Raw genomic sequence first — 18,017 nt, forward strand, 5'->3', positions numbered from 1 at the left:
TAGGTTATTTTAGGGAGCTTAAGGAAAGGAGTGCATGGTGTGGGATCACTCTTAAATTAGGGCTGGGCATGCCTCATCCTCCCCCCGAGCCCTGGCACCATGCACCCTCCTGGCTCCCTCCACCCCTAAAAGGATTCCCTGGAGGATCACAGCCTGGGAAGCCACTTATCCCAGCTCCCCAGCCTGCTCCAGGCACCCTTTGCCCTCCTACAGCTCCCAGAGGTGTTTCCTGGTGCTGCTTGCGTCTCTCCGAGGGGTTTCAAGGATTCATTATATTCCATTTCTCTTCATGCACCCACATTCTCCTGTGGGGGGGAGAATGAGCCCCATCAAAGACCTGGGCTGGGAAAGAAATTTGGGTCTGCTCCTTCTCAGCACCTTGATTAAAATCCCAATTTTACTGAATTAAATTAAATTTAGTTAATTAAAATTCGCTCAGGGCTCTGTGTATGGGCAGAGCCCAAATGGGGCTAAAATGTGTCAGGGGGCTGGACAAGGAGGGGGTTTTGTTTATTTTTAGGGGGTTTATGGCATTCCCAAGGGAGCGGAATGCTGAGAGCTGGGCTGGGGGTTTGTTTTCCAGCAGCTGGGGTGGGTTTTGCTGCCCTGGCTGGAGAAGAGCTGGTTTGGGAAGTGCTGGGATGGGCAAAGAAGAGCTCAGAGGGATTAAACTCCACTGGGACGCTGAACACACACTTGAGCCTGACAAATGAAGGATTTGGGTGCTCTCATTCCACGTTGCTCAGCTCCCAAATATCCCCAGGGCTGGTGCAAGGGGATGGATTTAGCTGCTGGCTGGAGCCGGGCATGGCGGAATCCCGCAATATTCAGCAGGAATTATTCCAAGTGATGGATGAGACAGGAGCAGCTGATGAGCAGGAGGCCAGGCCAGCCCTGGAACAGCATCCCCAGCGCTCCTGGCAGTGGAGGAGCACTCGGCAGGGCCGGGATCGCTGTCCTGGAGTAACCCCGGCCCTTTTTTATATCCCAAGGCATCCAGAAGGCTCCGTGTGGTCGCTGCCGCGGCCCCTCACCAGGGCTCCTGGCCCTGCCTGCTATAATTAGCACCAAACCTCGTTAGGAGAGGCAGGGGCAGCTCTTCAGGACTGGTAATTTAGTAATTACTGGAAGCCTCTAATGGCTCTCCAGGGGCAGTTTCCTCTCCCTTATAAAGGAAGGTCTTGAGGATGCGGCATTCATTGGAGTGGGGAGAGGTTTTTGGGGGGGGAATTCTGGGGGGCATAAATCCTAAATTCCTGTGGTGAGAGGTCTGCAGGGACTGGGCAGGGGAGAAGGAGGAGGTGGAAGGACAAAAACAAGAAGAGGAAGAAGATGAGGAAGAAGGAGAAGGTCTAAGCCTTACTGGGAGCAGAGCCTGGAGTTTCAGAGCCCTGGGCAGGTGAGTCCAGGCCAGGTCCCTGGAAAGGAGGTGCCCAGAGCCTCCTTGGAGGCACCCATGATTCCGTGGGGATGTGGGACCTGCAGCCTCCTCCCTGCCCAGCAGGGCAGTGCCCCTAAAACAACATTCAGGGGAGTTTGGGAATGGAAGCTGGGAGTGAGGGCTGGCGTTTGGTTTGCCTTGGAGCCCCTGGTCCCCCATGCTGCTCCCCTGGGTGGATGTCCCTGTGTGTGGCTGGGAAGTGCCACCTCTCTGGGGACAGGTGAGTGTCCTGAGGGTTGTCCTGCACCTCTCCAGCCTGCGCTGGCTCAGCTCCACGGAGATGAGCTGAAGAATTTTGGTCTCATCCTTATCCAAACAGCATCTCCAGGGCCGGGATTGAGTTTGGCAGCAGGCGGGCTGCAAATCTGCTCACCAGATTTCTGGGAAGCTTGGGAGAGGCAGATGAAGCAGAAAGGTCCTTTCCAAGAGCTCTCTCGTTGTGCTCACCCCCAGCAGCTCCCTGGCACGCCAAGCCCCCCATTATCCCCCTTTGTCCCCTCTGCCAAGGGCTTTCCTGGAAAACCAAAATCGTGGGCTGAGCTCATGGGGTGCAGCTGCTCTCTAATTGCAGCCACAGCTTTTATCATCAGTTGTGCCTTGTTTTAATTTAACAAATAGAGGTTTGGGGCTTTTTGAAGGCTGCTCCTGGAGGAGCAGCACATGGATCTGGGCTCACCACAGCTCCTGGGAGTGGTGGGCACAGTGGAATTGCCAACAGCCCTTTCCAAGCAGGTGCTGCCTTCAGAGATCCCAAATCAGCAGCCTCGCCCTGCTCTGAGGGATTTGAGCTCAGAGCAGGAACACTGAGGCTGGCTGGGTGCTGCAACATTCCCTGGATTTGAGGTACCTGGGCTGGCTGTGGGGGTGCAGGGGGTGAGTGCCCCTTGAGGGGGGTTTTCCTCAGCACAGGGGGCTCCTCTCTGTCCAGATTAGAAATTTTACAGAATATTGTGCTTTAGGAACTTGGGTCTGGTGTCCCCAAAATTATCAGGCTTTGCCTGAAGGGAAAAGGGGGGCAAAGGGCACACAGGGCTGTTTCCATCCCAAAACTGGCAGCTGGAGCTGGCGACTTTCCAGCTGGAAAATTATCTATCCATGGATTATTTCAGGTGCTCCAGGCTGTTCCCCAGCCCAAAATCCGCTGCTTGCCATGAGACCCTCCTGAAAACCCAGGTGGGCTGTGGATGGACTCAAGGAGCTCCCAAATCCAGGCATTCCTGGCTCAGGACACACAGCTGGGACGGGAAGGGACAGTGGTCACTTCCAAGGGCCGATGCTGGTTATAAGGCCACGTTGTCAGTGCAAGTCCTGCTGCTTGTTTTTTTCCTTTATAAATAGCTGTGGAGTTCATGGAAATCTGGGATTGCTTTCCAGGAGGAAATGTGGGCTGAGATTTTGGGAATTTAGGAACCAGATCACTCATTTTGCTTTCTTTTTTTTTTTTCCTTTTAAACTGAGCTCAGCTCCAATAAGGAGCCCAAAGCTCTCTAAGGCACGGAGAATTCCAGCACAGCCAAAGGCTTTTGCTGGCCCTGAAAGGCAAGGCTGGGAACTGCAAGGGGAAGGAAAATCTGAGGAGAGCACCCACCATGGCACATCAGCTGGTTTATTCCCAGGATGGATTCTGAAGGTATCTTTTCCCTTTGGATAAACTCTGGGAGGGCAGGAAGGTGGGATATCCACGTCCATCCATGCTGCCAGCTTCAGGGAATCCACTCTGGCTCATCACTGTGTCTACCAGCTTAGAGACATCATGGATAAATGGATAAAAATGAGAGTTTGGTGTAGGCTTTTGAGGTGCTGTGGAATCCATCCCCATATGGAAAGTTTTGGGGTGAGGCTGCTTCCCACTGGGGAAAATGGAGGAGAAATGCCAAGTCTGGAGGCAGTTTGCTGCTCACACCAGTTTTCCTTTGCTCTTGGCCAACCCACACACCTTTCCTGTATTTTTTTTTTCTAAATAATAATATTTAAGAAATCCCAAACCAGAAACCCCAGGAGGGTCTGGCTGGGAAGCTGTGGTTTTAATTGCTGGTGCTTAAAGGCTGTAGGAAAATATTGATGGAAAGGGCTGTGCCTTCCCAAGTGCAACCCCACAAAAGTGGAGAATCCCTGTGGCTCTCTGCACTCTGCCTTTTTCCAGCCAGCCTGCAAGGTGAGGACACAACTCTGGAAAGGAGTGTGATCCACAGGGTTTGTAGTGATGGAAGGCTCTCTTAGGGGACAGTGATCCTAAATCCCAGTGGGAATAACCCTTAGTCCCTGTTTTCTGGGTGTTTCACCAAAAAGCCCAGATTCTCAAACTCTGCTTATGGATGCTGGTGAGTTCAACGTGTTCCCAGCCTCCCACTCCAGCCCTTCCCTGGGCATTGTCCACCCATTGTCCACATCCCACAGAGCCCAGCAAACCTGGAGCCTTGGCAAATCCCTCAGTCCTGGAATGGTTTGTGTTGGAAGGGGCTTAAAGCCCATCCAGTTCCAACTCCCTGCCATGGGAAGGGACACCTGCCACCACATCAAGGTTCCTCAGCAACCTTGGAGCCTGGAAAGCCCCATGGGATATAGGAAAGCAATTTCAAGGTCTTTTCAACCCTGAAAAGTCATGAGGAGGGAAAAGACGCTCCATTCTGCATAGGAGGAGATTTTAAAATGTTTTTTTTTGTTTTTGTTTTGAATTTTTTTTAAACCCTCTGGAAGCAGAGGGGAAGGACATCCTTCTGGAATCCAGGGAGCCACCCCGAAATATTTTTTTTCCCTGTGGCCAGTTGAAGCTAAGTGGTTTTTGTTAGCAGTGGGAGGAAGATGAGGGGAGGTTTCACTCTGCTCATGGGAGCCAGTTCATGCTGAGATTTGTGATGGGCAGGAAAACTCACAGAACCATTCCTCCTCCCAAAAACCAGGAGCTCTGGAAGGATGGGAGCGGGCTTGGCCCAAACCCTCAGGCCACGTGCAGAGTTGGGGGCGCCTAAACTCGGCCAAATACTGAGTTGTTAAAAGCTCTGGCAGGATTTTTCTCTGGGATTTGAGCTGCTTTTGAAGAAAAGGTTTTTCAAACCACCCCCACTTCCTGCTATCCCTCCTAGGCACGGCCCCCTGGCCCTGCTTATCCCACTGCACCCGTGGCACCAGACGCGGGCTTTCCCTAATCCCACCTTGGGGGCCCCTCTGCCATTCCATGGATGTGATTTAATCTTGTGCCATGTGACAGAGCTTTGCCTTCAGCTGCTGCAGCCAAACAACCTCATCAGCTGCCCCCCTCCCAGCCCATTTTGTGGTGGGAAACAGGGAATTGCCAGTCCTTGGGCAGCTTTTGGGCACTGCTGCCACGTCCCTTTCTCTCCCTTGGACAGAGCATTAAACCTTCTCAGTGTTCCAGGATCCAAGACCATCCCAAAAGATCCTTTTTTTCCCTCCTCTGCCCTGTTTCTGGAGGTTTTGCAGCCAAGCTGAGCTCTCCCCGAGGCACATGGATCTGTAAAGCCTCTCAAGCAATTCCATGGGCTCGTGGGTGAGCAGCTCTGAATCACCTCAGGGTTTATTTATTCTCTTCTCCTTCTTCCCCCTTTCCAGGCCATGGGGAGTGTTGGGCCCCTCAAGTGCCTCTAATACCCATGGTGGAAGGAATACTTCTCCTTCCTTACTTTAAAAAAAAATTCCCTTTATTTTATGTAGATTTGGGGTCCCATGAGTCCATCACCTACAGCTTTGCTATAACCTCTCCTGACTCCATTCCCAGGGGATCCCCAGCCCATTTGAGATGGACATCACAGCCTTCTGGCTCATATGGGAGCTCTTTTCATCCTTTCTCCTCATCCTGGATCCACCTCCTCTCCCACTCTGGAGCTCCTTCTTGTCCTGACAAAATCCACCATTTCTCCCTCCATCCAATGCTGGATGTTGTCCCACCTGCAATGAAAAATTAATCCTGGAGAGGAAAGGCCCCCTCCAGGGGCTTATTTAGGCCACAGATGAGAATTTTCCTGGTGGATTTGGCTGTTCTGGGACTCTCCTGAAGTCTGGGGTGAACAGAAGAACTTTGCCTTGGGATTGCTGGGGTTTTGCCTGGATGCAGGATGGGGAAACATTTTTAAATACCAAGTTTTTTATATCTTGGCAGCCAACAGGTTGTAATACCACTTGGAAAATGCAGGTATTCCCTGATGACTTGTAGATATGGTGAGATGGCTGTGAATGGGGACTGGAGCATGGAAAAGTCAATGGAAATCTCAGATTTCCAGATTTTTGCACCGGTGGGGATTGCAAGTGTCCTGGGAAGTGGCTTCCCTGTGGTTTTGGGTGCAGGCAGCACCCTCAGCTGCAGCCCTGCAGTTAATCTAAGGGAGGGTCCAGTGGCTCATGTGAAGTAGGAACAGGAATTAAATCCCCCAAAACTGGATAATAACAGCAACAAAAGCCAAAGCAGGAGAACGAGGAGGCTCAGCACTGCCAGGGCTTCACGTGTGGATTCACAGGCGTGGAGCAGAGACTCAACTGGAGCCACCTCAGCAAGCTGGCAAAAAAAAAAACCCTTTAAAATTATTACCTTATAGGTAAAAGCCTTTAAAAAGGAATCTTTTTACTGTCCTGCCCCTGCTGGGGATGCAGCCACCTGTGGCTACGTGCGGGCTGCAGGGGAGCGGGCGGGAGGGACAGAGGGAGGGAGGGAGGGAGCTTGGCTTAAGTAACGCTCCTGCGTTAGTCTGGATCAAGTTCCTTCGGCTCCACAGGTCTGAGACGTGGCCAGCAGGGAAAACTGCCCTGGGAAAGAGGAGGAAAACCTGCTCGTGGGTGGGAAAACCGCTGGGAAAAACATCGAGGACACTTCGGGGGCTGTGACAGCATCTCCGAAGCTGCTTTTAGGTAAGAGGTGACAGGGGGTGTAGGGGTGGCTGTGCTGTGCCAGGGGAGGTGGCACCATTCCCAGCCGGCCATTGGGCAGTGGGATGGGGCCTGGGATACAGGGACAAGCTCATGCCAAGCCATGAAGCTGTCCCCACAGGTGACCCCTCACCTGGAGGAGCAGTAGTGCCGTTCCCTTGGGCTCAGCCAGCACCCAGACCATTCCCAGGGGCAGTTTTGCTCTGTGCATCACCCAGACGCTTTTCCAGGGAAAAGAGAGAGGAGAAAGGAGAGGATGCAACATCCTCCTTCCTTCTGGACCCACCCTGGGATGTTTTCCTGCACCCCTGGCTTATTTGCTGCTGCTTCCAAACCGAGCAGGGCAGCGATGCCAAACCCCACAGAGCAGCGGAGGCTGGAGCACGGCCCCAATTCCCATTGTCCATGGCCCCATCTCCTCCCGGGCTCTGGGCCACGTGTGACACCTCCTCCTCGTCCTCCTCGGTGTCACTGGCTGCTGCTGGCTGGGCTTTGGGGGCTGAGCCACCGTCACCGAGCCCAGCAGTGGGATTTGCTGTGGAGGAGCTGTGGAAGGGACTCCCCTTACCTCGGGATCAGCGCAGAGAGAACCGAGTGGCAGCTTTCCCTCTTTTAAACTATTTTTACTATTTAATTACATATACATTATATTAATCCGGCTTTTTGTGCGTGCTTTTGGAGCTATCCCAGAGGATCTTTTGGAGCTATCCCAGAGGATCTTTTGGAGCTATCCCAGAAGATCTTTTGGAGCTATCCCAGAGGGTTTTCTTTCCCGTGCCGCTGCAGGAGGGGAGAACAGCGGAGCCGCCGCATCCCTGCGCTCGCACCATGCCCCTCTCCCGCCACACCGGCCAAATCCCGGAGTCCACCTGGACCCTGGGCTTCAGGGAGATGACGGAGCCCTGGAAAGGCGCCGTGGGCTGCCTCGGCGTGGCCGTCTTCTTCGCCATGACCATCGGCATCATCTCGTGGCAGGCGCTGGAGCAGCCCCCGGAGGAGTGGGTGCTGCGGGGCCGGGACGCGGGGATGCTGTGGGAGCGCGGCCGCGGGGCGCTGCTGCTGCGGGCGCTGCCGGCCGGCCGGCCCGTGCTGGCCATCGCCGTGGGCAGCGTGCCGGCCGCCGAGCCCCCGCCGCCCCGAGACCGCTGCTGGCACGACGGAGGCCAGTTCTGCTATTCCTGGGAGGAGGACGCCGAGCTCCGGCTGTCCCTGGAGCCGCCGGCAGCCCCCGGGACGGAGTGCTACGGCGTCCGCTGGACCCCGCTGCGCCCCGACGTGACCCTGAAGGTAACGGGGACCCCTCCGCCCGGCCCCGAGCCTTTGGGATCCAAGGAGGGCGGCTCTGGGCTGCCCACCATCCCCGTTATGGGTTACAATGCCGGGTGGGGAAAACCTTCTGGAAGCATGAGCCCCAAAATGCTGCGGTGGTGAGCCCGGGTGGGAGCGCTGTGTTTATATGGAGACGGAGTAAATACCCACTGGAGATGACAATGCTGGCGAGAGCCTCTTCCAGCACAGACACAATGGGCAGCTCCCGCGGGATGGGAATAATCCGCGTCCGCCGCTGCAAGCATTTTTGGTACCATTCCCTGCTTTCTCACTCAGTTAAATAAAAGCAGACTCTGGGAAGGAGCCTTAGGAGGGGAAGGAGACACGCTGTCAGAGCAGGGTGTCCAGCTGTGGGGAGCCCTCAGAACAGGGAGGGAAGCGGGATGGGATTCTCTGGGATGGAGGATTGTTCCCCTTTAGCCATAAATCACCTGTTGGCACCGTTCTGGGTGGGTGGAAGGTGTTGCCTGAACACAAACCCTCGGTCTCCTCCACTGACATTGCTGTGAGGTGTTTGAGAGGATGAGTGAGACAGAATTGGTTTTCCCCCACTTTAAAAAAAAAAAAACCCAAACCATTGGAAAATATGATCCAGCGAAATCTGAGTTCAGAACAGACTGTTTTCCCTCTTTCCCAGCTGGTGTAACGAGTTCAGCTGACACCTGGTACAGCTATTCCGAGCCTCCAGGGTTTCCACTTTAATAATTTACATGTCCTCTCCCCACCCCTTGGAGAGACTTAACCTCTCTGCGCCCCCGAGCTCAGGACTCCGGGAGGCTCCGAAGCCTTGGGATTGGGAATAAACGTGGGGTGGGTTGAGTGGGGGGGTCTCTGGGTCCCCCTCTGCCAGCCCAGGCCCCCTTCATGGCCCCAGATCTCTGGGCTTTCGGGGAATCCCATCCTGCCTGGGGAGTCACGAGGACGCTAAGTCCTGCTGATCCCTTGATTTGGCAGAAAGGGGAAAGTTTGAGGAGCTTTGAAGTGAAAACTGATGATTTCTGGCAGGAGGCAGGTCAAGGATGGGGATGTCCCCCATCCCAGGGCCCTGTCAGGCCTATGGGAAGTGCCCAAATCTCCAAACTGAATCTCTTGAGGGAAATTCTTGTTATCAGCCTCTGGAAAGAGGGAAGCTGTACCTTGGGAGGGAGGATGTGTCACCTTCAGGCCACTGGTGCCATCGAGGTGAGGGCTCAAGATGGGGCTAAAAGCCCTCTGTGAGAGCTCAGGTGGGGACAGCTGCACTTGCAGATTTACTCCAGAAACCCTGGGGAAGGCAGCTGGAGAGCGTGATGTGTTTTTAAATTAAAACAGAGGGAGGAAAAAAAAAAAAAAAAAAAGAGAAAAAACAGAGAAAAAACACTGAATGAAAAATACCAACCAAACAAAACCCAGACCAAAACAAAAGAAACTGACCAAACAAAAAAACCCTAACAAAAAAAAACCCAAAACAAAACAAAAATCCCAAACAAACCAAAAAACATAGATTTTCCAACTGAGATTCTGAAAGTGCCCTCAGTGCATTTTAAAGCTGTTTCCTTGAATTTCCCCCTCCGTTGTCCTGTCCCGCACAGGACAGGACACAATCATCACAGCTGCAGAATCTCTTTACTCACACCTTTGCAGCATCTTTTCACCTGCAGAGGTGTTTGATAACTGTGGTGGGGTGCAGAAGTCTGATTGCTGTGGCAGTTTGGTTTTATTTGTGCTCCTCCAGCAAAAACTGGCAGGCTTCAGGAAGCACGTCTTGCTTTTCCTTTGTTTTTAAATGAAACCACAATTTTACGCTGTAAAAGGGGACACCTGCCACTAGCACAGTTTGCTCCGGCTTTCCTGCTCCCCCTGAGTATTCCTCGCTCTTTGGTGATGCTTTCCTGGCTGCAGGATTGTTTTTCCATGGCCAATGTCTCCTGGTATGGAGGACCAAGCATCCGTGCCCAGCGCTGGCCCCTCAACGGCGCCGAGAGCCCCGCGCAGCCCTTGGTGAGCGGCGACCTCGGCGCAAACCCCGATGGCTTCGGGCCCGTCCTGGAGAGGTTCTTCCTGGGATCCACAGGTAAACACCTCCTTCCCTGGCCAGGATCCAACAGCTTCAATCCCTGTGCTCCTCTCCTCACCTCTAAAGCGGCTGGTTTAAGGGCAGCACAGGTGTCTGTGGGAATAAAATGTCCTGCAAGTGTAGCAGCAACGGGGAAAGTGGGATGGATCCCACACCACCTCATCCCCGTGGGAAGGCTGATGCTGAAGCTGAGTGCCTGAGGATGGGGTGGCCCAAGTCACTCCTGGGACATCCCGTGCTCTTGTTGTGCCTGGTTTGTTTTTAAGTCCAGATCTGTGCCCATTGCTGCATCCCAGCTCTACTCGAGTGGTTTTGTGGCTCCCTGACGCTGCTGTGGGATGCTGCGTTCAGGCAGGAGTTCAGCTGCTGGTGTCATTTTTTGGGGTATATTTGGATTATTCTGCAGAACACCAAACTTCAGGTATTACCCCAAATTAATCCAATTGACCTGCAGCTGCCCTGCAGTGCTGAGGCCGCTGAATGCTGAGCAAAAAGGCCGGGAAAGGGAGAAATCCAGCCCTTGAAAGGCATTTTGGGATCCACAGGGTGGAGCAGGGAGGGGGATGGTTGGCACGGCTGGATCTGTGGTGGGATCAACCTTGGCAGCAGCCAGGCTCTGCCCTGCTCATCCCTGCAGCTCCCAGGACCGGGAGCAGCCGGGTGCTTGCCGAGACACCGTTTTCCCACTTTTCCCCCAAAGGAGTGACGGTGACAGTGGCTCCCGACGTGTCCCTGCTCCTGTCTCTGGAGAGCCAGCGGCAGTTCTGCCTGGAGACGCCGGCGGGGCGAGCGGAGCCCCTGCACTACCAGCTCTGTGTCAGCGCCGACGTGGCGGCCGCCCGCCGGCACAGGGCTGGCGCTCCGGCCGGAGCAGCTCGGACACTGCCGGACACCGCGCTCCTGCGGTGAGCGCTCCTTGCCCCGCCCGTGGGAACCCTCCCCAATGTCCCGCTGGCTCCCCCAAGCACCTCATGAGGCATTTCCCCCCCGCAGGTCTCCGATATGGCGCTACCACGGCCCGGAGGGTTCTGCCGCCAAAATCAAGCGAGGCCTGAGGTCGCTGGTGAGGAGGCTGAGGCGCCATCGCCTTCAGGAGGGCGTCGTGGCCCTGGGGGAGCGCGGCACCGCCGTCCTCGCCGCCGCGGTACGGCCGTCCTGCCACCCTCGGGGCACGCGGGGAGCGTGGTGCTCCTCTCCCACAAAGCCCTCATTCCCGCCCTTCCCGCCCGCAGGACCTCGTGCCCTCGGAGCGCAGGAGGAGGCAGGCCCCGGCGCTGGTGGAACCTCTGGAGCTCTCCATCACGCTGTCCCCGTACGCTGGTGTCACCTCCCCGCTCTTCCTGCGCTCCCTGCGTGGCGGCGAGGCCACGGGATACTGGCTCAGCCGCCAGCCCCGACCCGGGGCCAGCTCGGTACGGGACCCCCTCAGTCCCCCAACCAAAATAAACCCCCTCAGGTTTATTATTTTATCAAGGGACACAGCCCGATCCCACTGTGCTGGGACACAGCAGTGCTGGGTGAAGCAGAGTCCCTCCTCGTTCCTACGGAAGAAACTTTAAAATTTCCACTTCCAGTCTTGAGAAGATTCCCCAGCTCCACTTTGTGTGGTCATTTTAATGATCCTTTTGTCACCAGCTCAGGGATTTTTGGGGGGTTGAGGGAGAGTTTACACCTTGATGCGCTGCACCATGACAGTGCAGCGTGGGATGGGGCAGCATGGCATCCCCCAGCCTTGCACCCCAGAATCAGGGGGACATTCTATGGATCTGACAGGGATTTCCATCCTTCCCCTCCGCAGATCCCGCTGCTGACCACCTGGAAGGGGCAGCTCTGTGCCCGCCTGAACGCCACCAGCGAGGCAGCGCTGGGCTGGTACCTGGCTCGTGCCCGGCGCCTGCGGCAGGCGCTGGGGGCCGCCTACGTGGCCTTCGAGGGAGTGGAGGGCAATTCCTTCCTGGAGCAGGATGTCCCTGCTCCCGCCGGGCTGGAGGGAGATGCATACACCGAGGCGCTGGCGGTGGCGCTGGCGACGCTGGGCAATGGCACCGTCATCAGCGCCGGGAGCAGGTGGGCACCAGGGAGAGGCCTCGCTGCAGCTGACGGGCACAAGAGCTTCCTGGAGGAAGCTGGAAGTGGTGCTTGGAATGCGTTCTTGGTGTTCCCAGATGTTTCTTGGCACCCAGGGAAGTGAAGTGGTGAGGAAGTGGGCTAGGGCAGCGTGTTGGAGTCAACGATCCTTGTGGGATCTGAGCATAGTGCAGCCCTGGCACAGGGTGCCCAGAGAAGTGTGGCTGCCCCACCCCTGGAAGCATCCAAGGCCAGCTTGGATGGGGCTTGGAGCAACCTGGGATAGTGGAAGGTGTCCCTGGGAGTGGCACTGGATGGGCTTTTTAATGTCTCTTCCCACCCAAACCATTCTGGGACTATAATCTGGCCCCAGTGACTCCAAAGCCAACTGGGCATCATGGAATTTCACCTGGAATGGTTTGTGTGGTTTCTCCAGATCCAGTCACCTCCCGCTGTTTGTCCAGATGAGCCCCCTGCGCTCCGACTGGAGCCACGCCGGGCTGAAGGGGCTCATCCCCTCCGTGCTGCACTACAGCCTCCTGGGCTACAACTTCTTCATCCCTGATGCAGTAGGTAAGGATTGGTTTTCTATTTTTTCCCCTATTTCTGGCTTCTCTGCAGTGAATTTTGCAGCCTTTTTTTCCAGGCATGGGAGGTACATTGCACCTGGGAAGGCTTGGAGCATTTTGCTCCCCAGTTTTCTGTTGTGCTGGCTTGATTGGGATGAATGTTACCAGGGGAAAAAAAAAAAAAAAAGGGAGGAGTTAAAACCAAAAGAATATGCTGTAAATATTGCCAGGCAGCTCCAGCAGCAGCCAGGTCTCTGGGGATGCCCTTCCCAGAGTTCCACCACAGCCCACCCCTGTGGGGATTGGCTTGGGATAAATCTCACCCAGCACAGGCAGGATCTGCATCCCTGGGCTCCTGGCTGGGGAATGGATGTTCCTAAAACCCCAGCAGGTCTGCTCCAAAGCAAAATGGCTGCAGAAATCCTGAAATAAAAGCATTATAAAAGGGCAAGAAACAACCTTTAATCAGGGCCAAGTGGATCCATTTCCTTTTTTCCTGGAGGTGATGGAGTTAGTGGTGGTTAAAACATGCCCTGAGTGTGCAGGGGCTGTGCAGAAGTGTCAAACATGGAGAGCTGAGCTAAACAACAGCCCTGAAATAGGGGTTGAGAGCAACATTTCAATCTGGCCTCTATTTTTAGCCTGTTTTCCTTGGAAAATGAGGCTCAAGCAATCCCAGCATGGGAGTTTGCTTCCCAAAGAGGTGCTGGAGCCCTTGGCTGGTGTGGGTGGGAGTGCAGATCTTCCTGCACAGAGAGAGCTGGGCAGGAGGTTGTGTCCCAGCAGCCTGGGAGCTGCAGAGCTGGGAAAAGCCTCTGGGGGAAACAGGAATTTGTGGATGGCTGGGTGAGCCCTCGGTGCTGGGGGGTTTGTGCCATTTCCAGGGAAGCTGTGCCAGGTTTTCAGAGCGATGGCGACACTTTAGGCACTGGGAGGAGCTCTGAGGTTTCCCCAGGACTTTTCCATGCCATGGGGGGCCCTCACTCCAGCCCGGTGTTCCTGCAGGAGGGAGCGTGGCTGGAGCCACCCCAGGGGACCCGGAGCTGTTTGTGAGGTGGCTGCAGATTGTGACATTCCTGCCCGTGATGGCCTTTGGGACCCCGCCCTGGCTCTGCTGTGACACCTGGGTACGTGTCCCAACTCCAGAGGGGAGGACACCGGGATTCTGACATGGCCAATGCCCCCAAAATCCATGGAAGGCCTGGCAGGGATCTCGTGCCAGCTGCTGTCCTCAGCTTTCCACTGAAGTGGGAATAAACCTGTTATCAATGGGTTTAGATTCAAGTACCAATGGATTTAAACCCAATGGATTTGTGTCCGTTATCAATGGAATTAATTATATTTCAATTTAGTAGATTCATATGCATTATCAGTGGAATTTAAATCAAATTGATTAAGGTCCTTTATTAACGGATGTAAATCCATTTAAATACAATTAATTACTATCCATTATCGATAGATGTAAATGCATTTAAATCCATGGGTTTATATGCATTGTCAATGGATCTAAATTCACTTAAATCCAATGGACCCAAATCTGTTCTCAATGGGTTTCAAGCTATTTAAATCAAATGGGTTTATATCCATTATCAATAGACTTAAATCCATTTATATCCAATGGATTCGTGTTCAATATAAATCAACTGAAATACATTTAAATCTAGTAGATTCATGTTCAATATAACTGGACAGAAATACATTTTAATCTAATAGATTAACATCTATTATCAGTGTATTTAAATCCACTGAAATCCAATGGATCCACAACTATTTTTTGTGTATTAAATAAAATTAAATCCAATGGATTAAAATTCATTAACAACATATTTAAATCTCTTCCAATCCAATGTGTTCATATCTGCTATCAAGAGATTCAAATCCAGGTGATTTATAACAATTACCAATGGATTTAGTCATTTAAGTCCAATTGTTTTAATGGATCCATTATCAATGGATTTAAATGTATTACCAATGGATTTATATGCAAATCAATTAATATCCAAATATATACAATATATCAAATTAATCCAATTAATATCCATATCAATTTATATCCAAATCAATGAATATCCAATACCAACCCCACTTGCACCATAACTTGATCAGGACATTCCAATTCAGTAATTTCTCTTCCCAAGGGAACACATATTTTACTTTTAAATTTTTTTTTATTTAGCTTTGGGGTTTTTTGGGGTTTTTTTTTTTTCTGCCTTCCCTGTTTTGCTGTTTCTTGGATGTTGGGCTCCTCATGGATTTGTGCCCCACCTGCAGGTCCTGAATCTGACCCGCCAGTGCATCCAGAGGCACCGGGATTTTGTCGTGCCCCTGCTCCTAAAATACAGCGAGGAGTGGCAGAGTTTGGGATACCCCATCTTCCGTCCTGCCTGGTGGCTCAGCCCCACAGATCCAGCTGCATTCACCATAGAGGATGAGTTTCTCATTGGAGATGAGGTGGGAATTCTGCATTATTCCTGTAAATCCAGCGCTGCCCAAATACAGACCAGGACCTGGATTTGAGCAGATTTAAGTCCAAGCCAAAGCAGCTGAGTTTTGTGGGTTTGGGGGTTTTTGCTTTTTTGGAAAAGCTTGGCTTTCCTCATGAAACTCTTATTTAGGACCGCGAAACCCTCTATCAGATTTGGAAGTTAAATTATTCAGCAGGAATAAAGAGCCTCAGAATGTTGGGAACTGCTTTTCCCATGAAACAAGGGGAAAAAATGCTCCCTGAAGGTGGGATTACATTGGCTCTATCACTGGGAAGGAGGTTTTACAAGAAACGCACACTTCTGATGGTTTTTTTTTGTTCTGGTTTTCAAAAATATGAATTGGATGGAATCTTGGGACAGCTGCAGGCAGGGATGATCCCAATCCCAGTCAAAGGAATGTCACTGCACTGCATTAATGTTCTAAACTGAGAGAAGGCAGGGATAGATGGGATTGGGAAGGAATTCCCAGTGATGGTGCTGAGGCCCTGGCACAGGGTGCCCAGAGAAGCTGTGGCTGCCCCATCCCTGGAAGTGTCCAGGGGCAGGTTGGATGGGGCTTGGAGCAACCTGGGATAGTGGAAGGTGTCCCTGCCCATGGCAGGGAGTGGGACTGGATGCTTTTTAAGGTCTCTTCCCACCCAAACCATTCCAGGATTCCCTGATGACCATCTCATCCCCACACGCACACCCTAGCTAACCCTCCCTCTGCTGAAGTTTTTTTTTTCCTTCTTTTTCTTCTCCCTGCAGGTCCTGGTTGCTCCAATAACAGAAAAGGGACAAACGTGGAGGGATATCTACCTGCCAGGAGAGGGGCACCTCTGGCTGGACACCAACACTGCCCGAGTGTTTGATGGTGGCACCACGCTCAGGAATTACTCTGCCAGCCTGGCAGAGGTGCCCGTGTTTGTAAAGACCTCCTGAATCCAGGCTGGGCAGCTCTGGGACAGACACCTCCGAGGGCAGCACTCCCCTCACACTTCCAGCCTCTTTGCACTTTTCCCAGATCCTTTTTTTGGTTTTGTTTTGTTTTTTACTTCAGCAGAAATTGTCTGCATTTTCTTATGTTGTTACCCTAAAGTAGTGGCTCTGCCACCAGCATCCATCCACACAGAATGCTGCATTTTTTCCAGGGTTTTCCTGGTGAAATATTTGTGTATGTGTATGTTCAAGTGGGAATATCCAGCATTTCCAGGTCCCTGGCACCATGCTCAGAGAGGCAGGGAGAGGATTTTCCAGGAGATAAACGAAGATCAGCTTATACCTGAGGAGAAGTTTTGTATTTAATGAAAAAATTAAATCTAGGGGGAAAACTACCAGGATAGTTTTGGTGCTGTGTGTGGCCACCTCCTGTGCTGAGCAGTGCTTCTCCCACCTGAGGCTGTGTGTGGTCTCCAGGCAGCAAGAGCTCACATTCTGAGTATATTTGGGAAAATGAATGAATTCCAGGTGCATTTAAAGCAGGTTTCTGTGGAAGAAAAATAAACTTGACCAAGCAGAGGAGTGGCTCTACCAGAGCATGATGTGGATATTGAGATCCTCCTGTGTGCCCAGGCTCCTGCTTCCCACCTTTTGCTGAATTTTATGGCTTTTTTTCCAATTATTTCTTGCAGTGCAAGAGGGATCCAGTGTGACCAGGCTCCTTCCATCCAGCAGAGACTGTATCCATAGGCAAAATCCACATCCCACATGCTGAATGTGCATCTAGGGGGATGATCAGCTATGCTGACACCCCAAACTGGAGGTCAATGGGACACTGCAGGTTAGTGAGGTGATTCCAAAGGCTGGCATTTGGGGACAGGGGCCGGATGACAGCTGGGAGGGAAGTTCAGGGCAAGTTTTGGCCCTGGAGCTGGGCTTGGGCACCTCCAGCACTGATTTGTATCAGCCACACTGTGGGTTTTTGGGGAAAATATTCCTGTACTGAGCTGTGGCTCTGCTGAAAAAATGCTGAGGGGTACTAACTTCTGCTAAGGGGTACTAACTTCTCCCAGCAAAGCTTCCCTGGATAAAACTGAAGGGAAAGCAAAGGCAAAAGGCCAAGTCAGGTTCAATCATGGAAAGGCTGTGAGGGAATGGAGAGAGGAAGAGCCCCTCAGCTCCCTGATCCACAGATTCACTCAATGATGCTGGGAGAGCTCACAGAGGGAAAGGATGAAACTCATGAGGGCAACCCAAGGGCGTGGGATGCTCCAAAACATCTGTGGAGGCTCCTGAGGTGCCAAAAACACAACAAGGAGAAAGGGAGTGCTGGCTCAAGTGGCATTTGTTTATTTGCAGCGAGTCAAGCCCTGGAACAGGATGTCCAGGGGAGATCTGGTGGCTCCATCATGGGAGATCACCAAATCCTGCCTGGACACCCTGGGCTGAGCCTGAGCGTGGCAATTCCCATTTTGGGAGGGTGGGTGGGCTATGTGTGCCTGCGCTGGTGCTGGCTCCTCCTTGAGGAGGTGGTGTTCCGCTGGGACCTTGGAGCTCGTTCCCGGTCATCATTCCAGCTCCTCCACTGCCTCTGACCCGTGGAGTGGTGGCGGCGCGCTGTTCTCTGGGAGTTCTGGCTTCTGTAGGATCTGCCCCGGGTTCTGCTCCTTGCCGCGTGCGGTTGCCTGGAGGAATCCCGGTTTTCCCGCTGGCGTCTCTCGCTCCTCCTCAGGGGGGTGTCGTGTTGGGGCCCTGCAGTGTGTCTGTCAGCAGCGTTCCAGCTCCTCCAGCGCCTCTGGTTCGTGGAGCGCGCGTGGGGCACCGTTCTCTGGGAGCCTGCCTGGGAGTTCTGGCCTCTCCTGTGGGATCTGCCCCGGCTTTGCCTCCTTGTGTGCTGCTGTCCGGAGGAATCGGAGTCTTCCGACTGGCCTGTCTCGCTCCTCTCTGAGGGGGCATCGTGCTGGGACCCTGGAGTGTGTCTGCCATCAGCATTCCAGCTCCTCCAGCGCCTGTGCCGTGCGGAGCGCTCGGGGGAGCCTGTCTGGGTCTCCTGCTCTCTCCTGGAGGACATGTCCCAGCCACGGGAACGCTCCCTGCCCCTGCTCCACCCGCGGCGGCCCCGGGACCGCTCCTGTTGGCTCCATGACCTGCGGAACCTGCGCTGGGAGCGCCGTGCCTGCGAGGAGGCCGGGATGGTCCACTCAAACCTCGGAGTTTGCCCTTCCTCAGGCGTGTCCTCCCAAGCCCTTCTCTGCTGCTGCCACCACCTCCTC

General features: G+C 53.4%; 1 protein-coding gene across 1 annotated transcript; it reads left to right on the forward strand.

Moving 5' to 3' along the window:
- Nucleotides 1–578: 578 nt before the first annotated feature.
- LOC135303668 (SITS-binding protein-like) lies at nt 579–16,323 on the forward strand. Its single transcript, XM_064425746.1, has 14 exons — nt 579–1,399; nt 2,174–2,284; nt 2,905–3,071; nt 6,141–6,301; nt 7,106–7,606; nt 9,530–9,701; nt 10,405–10,609; nt 10,698–10,848; nt 10,937–11,116; nt 11,503–11,771; nt 12,208–12,344; nt 13,346–13,467; nt 14,612–14,791; nt 15,574–16,323. The coding sequence occupies exons 5-14, from the start codon at nt 7,148–7,150 to the stop codon at nt 15,745–15,747; spliced, it is 2,049 nt and encodes a 682-aa protein (XP_064281816.1). The 5' UTR covers nt 579–1,399; nt 2,174–2,284; nt 2,905–3,071; nt 6,141–6,301; nt 7,106–7,147; the 3' UTR covers nt 15,748–16,323.
- Nucleotides 16,324–18,017: the final 1,694 nt, after the last annotated feature.

This window comes from Passer domesticus, chromosome 6 (assembly GCF_036417665.1).
Source record: "Passer domesticus isolate bPasDom1 chromosome 6, bPasDom1.hap1, whole genome shotgun sequence".
In the NCBI taxonomy this organism is placed as follows: Eukaryota; Metazoa; Chordata; class Aves; order Passeriformes; family Passeridae; genus Passer; species Passer domesticus.